The sequence below is a fragment of the Gymnoscopelus braueri genome (assembly GCF_963280865.1).
Source record: "Gymnoscopelus braueri genome assembly, chromosome: 2".
NCBI classification, from domain to species: domain Eukaryota; kingdom Metazoa; phylum Chordata; class Actinopteri; order Myctophiformes; family Myctophidae; genus Gymnoscopelus; species Gymnoscopelus braueri.
This window is the reverse complement of record NC_137604.1, coordinates 26,337,353-26,348,090: the sequence shown is the minus strand read 5'-3', so window position 1 is coordinate 26,348,090 and position 10,738 is coordinate 26,337,353. Positions and strand designations below refer to the sequence as shown.

At 35.5% G+C, this 10,738-nt stretch overlaps 1 protein-coding gene across 1 annotated transcript; it reads left to right on the top strand.

Moving 5' to 3' along the window:
• Positions 1–3,496: 3,496 nt before the first annotated feature.
• LOC308094854 (intelectin-1-like) lies at positions 3,497–8,687 on the top strand (the record flags this gene model as incomplete). Its single annotated transcript, XM_080441680.1, has 6 exons — positions 3,497–3,551; positions 3,933–4,180; positions 6,583–6,741; positions 6,984–7,002; positions 7,620–7,729; positions 8,544–8,687. 6 exons carry the CDS (start codon positions 3,497–3,499, stop codon positions 8,685–8,687), a joined length of 735 nt encoding a protein of 244 aa, XP_080297806.1.
• Positions 8,688–10,738: the final 2,051 nt, after the last annotated feature.

Here is a 10,738-nt window from a genome sequence, read left to right as displayed (position 1 = left end):
ATATATTAAAAAATCACTTACTCTACCTTTAAATATTCATTATTGTCTATTAAGCTAAAAAGTAATAATCCTGTTTATTTATGTTGAAAAAAAAAAAAAAAATTTGTTTCTGACATTCACTCCCACCCAACAAGGCAAAGAAATTACTTTCATTTACCCTTTTGTAGTACTTCAAAATATACATTTTTCATGAAATATATGCCCTCAGTTGTGGAACTCTCTAGACCAGGGGTCTTCAACAGGGGGTCCGGGACACCTAGGGGGTCCTCAGAGTTACAACATGGGGGCTGCCAAATATTTGTGTAATGGGAACCTTTTTAGTTTTTCTTTCTTTAACCACAACCCTATAGCATCCCCATTCTGAGAGCAACATTAGCCGTGTTGTGAGCTTGTAGATCGGCTATTTTCAGCAAAGAGGTGTAGTGAGGCTGTGTAGAGGGAAAAAGGAGCAAACAAAGTACAGAGCCAAAGGTCAAGTTTACTTAGTATTAAGGGTTTAAGTGGTTAAATGTCTGATATAAACAAAAAACATTGATTTACACAACACATAAGTCAACAAATCTATCTGTGAAATTGATGAATAAGTTTAATCTGTCTCTACAATGTAGTGGGGGTCCCTGCTTCATATCTCTCTCTGCTAAGGGGTCCTTGGCCCGAAAAACTTTGAAGACCCCTGCTCTATAGACGCATCACCAAAGTCATCACTATCCTTGCTAATATTTAAGAAACATTTTAAGAAAATTCTTATTTCTTCTTCACTGTAGTCTATATGATACTTCTGATGTCTTCTTTTTCTCTGCAGTTTTTGTGTTTTCATTTCTTTATTGCAATGCTGGTCCCCTTGTAAGCTTGTATTATTTTGTATTGTTCTTATTGAACTATTAATGTATGTTATTTAACTACCACTGAGGAAAGGATTCCAAATAATCCAATGCCTGGCTTCTTCCTTTTCTTGCGTAAGAACTTGTTATTAACTAAACTAAACTAAACTAAACTAAACTAAACTAAACTAGCTGCCATAATGGGCCTGATGATGTCAATATGCACTCTGCTCCAGCTGCTCCAGTGCATAGGCAAAATATACAACTCTAGATCCCAATGAATACATATGTGTCCCAGAATAGGGACGGTAGTGTTTTTTTCTTCTTCTTCACCTTCTTCATAATTATCTTTATTAGGTTTGTTCCTTTTTTCCCCTTTATTTTTTTACAAGCACAGGTACTGTACAACAAAATACAAATAAACAACTCACAGAAAAGAAAGAAAAGTTGGCGAAAGAAAAATGGCGAAACATGTATCAGTTTTTCCATAGCTATACAGTTGGATGTTTTAATGTAATGCTCCACTGTAGGTGTCTCTGTACTTTTCCAGGCTATTGCTATAATTTTTTTGCCTAAAGTGCGCATAAAGTAATGAGATAAAATTTGAGATAAACCTAGAATAAACATCCTAGAACAATGATATCAGATATGGTTTGTATGACCTTTTCCCAGAAATTCGTAATTTTTGGGCAGCAAAGACAGTGGAATAATTTACCTACCTCTATGCAAATAAATTGGGGTTATTATTATCAAAGCGTTACAATAGGGAGGGAGTGATATATGCATGATCCATTTAAATTGAGTCAATTGAAATCTGGTGTTAATAGGGTTTGAGCATTATAGTAGACACTCTTTCCAACATTTCTGCACCGAGGTCACTGGACCAAGGCATTCTCTTGGTGTTTGAGGATTCTTTTGAATTAGTTAATCAACTTGTATGAAGCTGGGATCTGATCATGACCCAGACGGTAGGGTTTAAGTGGTTACGGATTGCAATGTCGGCTGATTCAAACCTATTTGATCTGTGTGGGTGTAAGGAGCAAGCACATATACTCTAGGAGCCACTAATGGGTTTTTATTTTTATCTATCTGGCCATGGAAGGACTGCAGTCTGGTAAAAGCATCTCTTTTGAGTTTAATGTAGTGTATTTGATTATACTTTCTACCAGAAATAGATAATTGTTTCAGTGAGATGCTCAAATCACTGAAGTAAAAGGGCTTCAGCTAACACTGTTCTCTATAGACAAAAATGTATAAACATATCCATATCTGTCAAAAGGATAAGCTTGAGAGCTTATTTCAGTTGAGGTCATTTGAATGTGTACTGAGTGCCAAACGTGCTATAGCAGATGGTCTTATCCGGAGGTGCAAGGTCGGGGTACATTCCACGAACCTTAGTCAGCCAAGAGGATAAGTGGTTGAATACAACGTGCTAAATAAAGTGTGCTACAAGGTAACAAAGATAACTGAAAACTCACAAATGTGACGCACGCACGCACGCACGCACGCACGCACGCACGCACGCACGCACGCACGCACGCACGCACACACTGGCTGTTTATTTTGTAATGATATTTGAACTGTGGTGCCACTATATATGCCTATGAATTAAATACCAAGGCCCTCATTGGAAACAAGTCCGCAAGGACTTTTATGAACGGACCTGTTAGACAAAGTATTTTAAATGTAACTGTGCTGTTTTACATTTTTTGCCTAATAAAATATTCAATCAATCAATCAATCACACACACACACACACACACACACACACACTCTTAAACCACTTCTAATTCCACGACCGGATGTACCCAAAGTGTCTTAATGTTGTCGATTATTTTTTTTAATTGCTGTACAAAGTACAAAGTTCAAAGCACAAAGTTACTGTAAAAGACAAATAACATTACAGCCAGAGGGACACATAACAGCCTACAAATGGACCAAAATACAGAGCTAATATCCAGTAGATGCAGTACTAATCCTATATAAGATTTGGCAAATGGGAGGGCCAGCAGGCAGACCACGGCCACGGCACAATGACTCAGTCATAACCATAAACAAACCCGATACACCCATATAGGCAGGACCACGGCCATGTCTCTATGACTCAGACTGGAATTATTCCAGCTATTTAATGCTAGCAGAATATCAGCAGATGTCATTTGACAACTTGTTAAACTGTGTGTATTGAGCGATGTGATTGTTCTTCCTATTTAGATTTAAGGTTTACAGTGGATATAATGTTCATTGTTTATAAGCTGCAGTATGGTTTACTAATTATATATTGTGATGCTTATGTTTCCTTGGCTTTAGAAACCAACCAACAAACATGCATGCCTTGGTTAAGGAATTACCGTCACAAAGATCACGTGTTAGTTTGGCAGATAACGTAGACATGCAAGAAATTGTATTGACAGCATTCTATCTGGCTATCGTATTCCTTATTCATAAACAAGTGTCTGTTATAAGAAGATCACCAAGGACAGAAAGCTCAGTCTTGCCCGTCTGATGTAATAAGGTAATTTACATGGTGTCTTATTTAAATCATAAATGGTTGATGATGGTCCTCTCCAACAGTTTGTTTGTTCAGCAAAATGATTTAATACTTTACATGATCGTTCAGATGGCCTAAATTCAACTTTTATTGACAGAACTTTTCGATTTCATTTAAAGTCGTCATGTTCTTGAGGAGTTTCCTGTTCATCACCTGCATGGTCGTCCAACACGTCTCAGGTAGGCTACTGCCTCTCTGTATCTTTACACTACAATGTTATTATTCATTTGTAATGCTTCACCATCTACTGCACTAGAGAGAGAAAGAGAGCAAGAGAGAGAGAGAGAGAGAGAGAGAGAGAGAGAGAGAGAGAGAGAGAGAGAGAGAGAGGAGAGAGAAAGAGAGAGAATGTGTGTGATGGAGACCAAGACTACAGCCACAACTGATTGATTTATTTTCCCTGTACAGGAGCATTCCGAAGCTGTAGGGAACTGAAGGACATATTGCCTGAATATGTGAATAAAGGTGAAGTGATTCATTCAGGACACTTTTTCTACTTTGGGGTGATTTTCATTTCATTCCATTTAATGTTTCGGCTTGTTTTCTTTTCAACCTCTCAGATGGCATTTATACCCTCAGAACTGAGGACGGTGAGGAATATCAGGCCTTCTGTGACATGACGACTGATGGTGGCGGCTGGACACTGATAGCCAGTGTTCATGAGAACAATCTGAATGGTAAATGTACAGTGGGTGACCGCTGGTCCTCACAGCAGGGCAACAGACTCCACCTGCCAGCTGGAGATTCCAACTGGAGCAACAGAAACACATTTGGATCAGTAGAGAGCGCCACGGATGATGATTACAAGGTTGGTTGCTCTTTGACTGATCTTTAATGATCTGCAGTTCAAAGAAGAGGGCCCATGGAAATATTGGTTTACTTAGCTTCTGTGTCTCGCATTTTATTTTACTAATCTTACAGTAAACTGCTACTATCACTTGTTTCCCCACTATTACCCCCTGTAGCCTATACCCTTACCATTGTGCAATGCACAATGTACATGTATACCCTTACCATAGGCATATAGCCATATAGGCATATATGGAGATCCTGTTGTCCAGAACTGCCGATCCGACCGATATGCCCATTTATGGGTATGCCCATACTGTATATGGGACCGACCGACTTCAAAATCGACACGCTATCACTGAGGACCCGAGAGCATGATGTGCTGAGTGGGAAGTCGGTTGCATGAGCGGATCTCCCACATATATTTATGTAATAAATACGTATATATACACAGTATACAGTATATACGTATAATAATAATAATAATAATAATAATATTTGTAATATTTATAATAATTGTAATTAATAATTATATTTGTATTGCACTTATCATTCACAAGGAATCTCAGAGTGCTATAGTTGATACAATTTAACATTTAAGGTTAAAAAATGTCAAGCATAAAAGGATATTGCTGACAGTAGCTACACAACAATTTAACACGAAAATGCCTTCCTAAATAAAAAGGTTTTTAGGCCTGTACAAATTATATATATATATATATATATATATATATATATATATATATATATATATATATATATTGATTGATTGATTGATTGATTGATTGATTGACTTCTTTATTGACATATATTGGACCCGAGAGCATGATGTGCTGAGTGGGAAGTCGGTTGCATGAGCGGATCTCCCACATATATTTATGTAATAAATACGTATATATACACAGTATACAGTATATACGTATAATAATAATAATAATAATAATAATATTTGTAATATTTATAATAATTGTAATTAATAATTATATTTGTATTGCACTTATCATTCACAAGGAATCTCAGAGTGCTATAGTTGATACAATTTAACATTTAAGGTTAAAAAATGTCAAGCATAAAAGGATATTGCTGACAGTAGCTACACAACAATTTAACACGAAAATGCCTTCCTAAATAAAAAGGTTTTTAGGCCTGTACAAATTATATATATATATATATATATATATATATATATATATATATATATATATATATATATATATTGATTGATTGATTGATTGATTGATTGATTGACTTCTTTATTGACATATATTGGACCCGAGAGCATGATGTGCTGAGTGGGAAGTCGGTTGCATGAGCGGATCTCCCACATATATTTATGTAATAAATACGTATATATACACAGTATACAGTATATACGTATAATAATAATAATAATAATAATAATATTTGTAATATTTATAATAATTGTAATTAATAATTATATTTGTATTGCACTTATCATTCACAAGGAATCTCAGAGTGCTATAGTTGATACAATTTAACATTTAAGGTTAAAAAATGTCAAGCATAAAAGGATATTGCTGACAGTAGCTACACAACAATTTAACACGAAAATGCCTTCCTAAATAAAAAGGTTTTTAGGCCTGTACAAATTATATATATATATATATATATATATATATATATATATATATATATATATATATATTGATTGATTGATTGATTGATTGATTGATTGATTGATTGATTGATTGACTTCTTTATTGACATATTCAATATATTCATATACAAGTCAAAAGGATAAACACAAAACATTTTGAAGGCTTATTTCCATTGTGGTCCTTTCAAAGATGGTTCAATACACATCAGTAATATAAAAGTGATATATGTAGATGATGTTACAATTAGGGCATAGTTATGAATAGGTCCGGCTATCATTCAGCTATCTTTTGTGTGAAGATTTAAAATCATCCTTTGAGACCATGGACTTTTACTGTAGGAAGCCCATTCCACATGACAGCTGCATATAAGAGTATAATGCTCTTGCCCTTACAGCTGTTAAATTGTTATACAAAGTCCGTAGGGCTCCCTCTGGTGTAACACCTATGGGTGTCCCTGACCTTCACGAAATAGTTGACTAGATACCATACATATTTTCATGTGAGATACTCTTTCCTCAACTCGAAGCCACTTTTGGCTAAGAAAAGGGGCAGGGAGAAGAGGAGTTCTGGGATGTAATTTAAGGATTCATCTAATATGAGAGGTCTGTAGCTTAGTTTTGAGGATATTAGGGGTGCTAGAATACCAGGAAGTGCAGGCATAGTCGAAATGACATTGTACTAGTGTTGTTGCTAGTATTTTCAGGCAGGGCTCGATCTTTGATCTACCTGAGCCGAGACTCTAGCAAGACATTTTACTTTTTGATTTACTTTTGCTATGACTTTCAATATAATTTCTTGACAGAATCCTGGCTACTATGGCATTGGGGCAACAAGCATGGCAGTGTGGCATGTTCCCAACAACTCTCCACTGGAAAATTGGAAGAACTCAGCTCTCTTACGATACCGCACTGGCTGTGGGAAGTTTGAAGAGGAGGGCGGGAACCTCTTCAACGTTTTTGAAGTAAGATCAATTGAATGTCACATTTTAACTACATGAGTGTGTTCTGTCATTCCTCTCAGAATGATACTGGATCTACCTTTTCAAAATGTGTTTTGTAACAATTGATGTTTTTATAAGACAAAGATTTATTCTTAGTTGGCAAGGTCATTGTTTATGTTTTATTTTATAAACATTAGTCATGCTCAGACATTGCATGCCTGTTCTTCGGATTGTTATTAAATCCCGTTTTTCCCATTTTCAAGCGGTACCCTGTGAAACATGGTGCGGGGAAATGCCAAACCGACAATGGACCATCCATAATTATCCATTATGAATTTGGGGATGATGAAACAGTAAAAAAGTTTTATGGAACCACTACAAGAGGTACAATTTTGTAAATAAAACATGTCATACAATATGTAAAACATATGTGTCATTGATCTCTGTTGACACCTAACAAAGAGACTACAGCCCCAAAAAGACTACAGCCCGTACACTGCAAACTCCATTATTAGAACATTTCAATCCTTGTGGATCTTTGTCAGATGAAGAACCACAGAAGATAGAAACGTCCAATAATAAAGTGTACATGAGTCTGTAGTGTGTGGGCTGTACTCCTCAGTCTGCTGATGTTCACTTGGTCCAGCATCTATACATTTTGTGTGTATTGAATATGTCCCTATATATATGACTAATAATCCCAAATCAGCCACCTATTGAATTGCAGCTGTTTATCAGGTTTACTCATGTACTGTATGCTACCTGGTTTTCTAAAATGTCAGAATCAATAAAAAATAATTATAATAATAATATGTAATGTAGTATGTGTAATATGTGAATATGTGTTTATCTATATATATCATATTAATATATGTTTTGTTTTTTGTTTTCTCCTCCAGAGGAGTTTGAAACAGGCTTTATCACCTTCAGAGCTATCAATAAAGAGGGTGCTGCCTTCGCCATATGTTCTGGAACTAAACCAAAAGAACTTAAATGCAAAGTTGAAAATGTGAGTACTTTCAGAGAGCAATTAGGGGCCCAAAGAGGTGCTTTGGCAACCTATGGTTTTTCAACACATTCTCACTCCTAACACGTTAAATACTGCTGCTTGATCAACACCCCAAGTGTCACTTTACAACCCCACGATGCCCTCTAACGTCTCTATTTCAACGCCAGCGGTGCCTCAATTCATTTCCATAGAAATCCCATAACCGTCATAATTTAGACGCCTGTTGCCCGCAGTAGTACAATACAGAAAAAAATAGAATCATTATTTAGATGCCCACATTAGTAGAATATAATAATGAATTAACTTAACGAAATGTTCATTAAGACATTTGTTTTTAGAGCAATGGTTTTTACTAAATGTATATTTTTGGGATGCTACACATTCAGTCTATCTGCTATTGTTGCCTGCCACGTTTCCTTTTTTATTTTAACTTATAACATGCTTTATTTCCTCGTAAGTGCTTCTTCTCCAAGTGCCACATTCAAGGGTGCGGCCTGCACACAATGATTAGGCTACAGAAGCATTTCTATCTCCACCTGTACTGTAGCATGTAATTTCACACACAGTTCTATTACAATGCAGTTATACCACACAAATCTTAATTCATTAACTTCTATAGCACTATAGTTAATTGTAGGTGGTCTGTCACATGTTCCAGCTCTTAAATTAGCCATATAGTTCTGGCGTGCCATCTAATGGCTTAGGAAACAAATTGGCCAGGCCAAACTTACTTGCAGAGCCCTGCCGTACTGTATGAAATGTTTTTGTATATTAAGTCCAATGACACGTTGCATATGTTTTTGCATTTTCATAGTATTGCATTGGAGGAGGGGGATACATCCCTCAGGCAACCAAACAGTGTGGTGACTTCAGTGCCTTTGACGAGGTTATCGAAGGCTCAGACTTTAAAGCATCCGAGGAAATTACTGAGGCTGCAGTGCTACTATTCTATCGCTGACGTCCCACGTGTTCTTCAAACCACTGACCTCTGGCAAGCAAACAGTGGTGGAAGAAGTACTTTTACTCCGATTTTTTTTTACTGAAGTAAAAATAGCCATACCACAATGTAGAAATACCACAATCTACAAATAAAATTCCTGTATTCAAACTTTTAATTGAATAAAAGTACAAAAGTGTTGGAATCAAATATACTTTAAGTACCAAAAGTAATAGTACTCATCATGCAGAATGTAACATTTCACAAGTTTTTTTCAAATGTTTTCAAAATCTTTTGAAAATAGCATATCTACAAGCTCACTACGCGCTGTGATGCAACGTGTTCAGAGCTTGTAAAATTGCTATTTTCAAATAGATGAAGTATAAATTAGGGCTTTATTGGTTAATACAGTATATGTTTTGTAATAATAATCTAAGTCTACAAAGTATTGTCTCTAAAGTTTTCAAATAATTGTAGTTGTGTAAAAAGTACAATATGTCTCTGAGATGTAGTTTATTTAAATACTGAAAAATTGACATACTCAAGTAAAGTAAAAGTACCTAAAAATTGTACTTAAGTACAGTACTTGAGTAATGTATTTAGATACTTTCCACCAATGAAGCAGTTCTTTTAAATCACAGCTAAAAACATTTATGTTTGCTACTGCCTTTCATTAAGAATTTGATTATTATTATTATTCTGCACCGTTACTGTTTTATTTTTACTTCTATTGTTTTTTCTTTATTCAAATGTCCTTTTATATCATGTTTTCGCTTTCTGTCCTGAATAGGTGTTTCCTATTTTTGATTGATTGATTCATTGTGTTGTTATTCATGTTGTTATTTATTAGACACAAATGTGAAAAGCATGGAACAGTAACACCTAAAAGGATAACACAAAAAGGTACTGGGGACTTGTTTCCATTGTATTCATTTCATCAACACCTAAGGAGATACAAGGTGTTTAACTTTTTTTTTTTTACTGAATTCAAAGTAAGTCCTTTTATCAGGTGTTTCCTTTGCTTAATGTTTTATGTAAATAATTGTCTTGTTGTTGAAATATGCTCTATGAATAAACTTGTCCTGCCTTGCTAGCTAGAGTTCTCAGAGTTCTTATGTGCTGTTGAACTATGATAAAACAATTCTTACTAGCGACTTTTATAACCATGTTGGTGACCCTGCAAATTACTTAGCCCCAGTGCTTGAGTCAAAATATACAGTACAGTAGATAAGGTTTCTCAGTCAAATTTGTACTTCAGTCAAAGTACTGGTGTACTTCCTTTTACAAAATACTGAAGTATTACTGAAGTATTCAACATGCTTTTAACAATACTCAAAATATTCAAAAGTACAAATTAAGGCAGATTAATTAAAGTAAAATACATATATACATACATACATATATATTTTTTTCATTTAATTTCAGAAATGTTCTAAAACTTCAAAAATAGTGAACATAGCAGATGTACAAGCTCATAACGTGTCACATCACAACATGTGAGCTTGTAGGTTTGCTATCCTTCTAATCTGTGAGGTGGTCGTGTTTTTTTTAATTACTTTTTAATTATATATTTTTTCATTTATGTGGGGAAATGTTTTATTTTTATTTTTTACAAAAAATAAAAAAATAAATGAAAAAGTAATTGAAAGAACACAGCTCCTCATGTATTATGGGTGTGTCCCACAGGTAAATGGGGAGTTGTGTATTATGTTGTACGGCCTATGGTATGATGAGAGATATAGCCAAAAACACAAAGTGACCTGGTAATGCCATAATGTGTCTTTCTTGGCCTATTGTCCGTGTACATGCAAAGTTTGATGCCCGTTGGTCCAGCAGTTTGCAAGATTAGCTGTGCACAGACACACAGACAGATAGACAGACAGACAGACAGACAGACAGACAGACAAACACACACACACACACACACACACACACACACACACACACACACACACACACACACACACACACACACACACACACACACACACACACACACACACACACACACACACACACACACACACACACACACACACAAACACATGGATGGGGTGAGAACATATCATCTC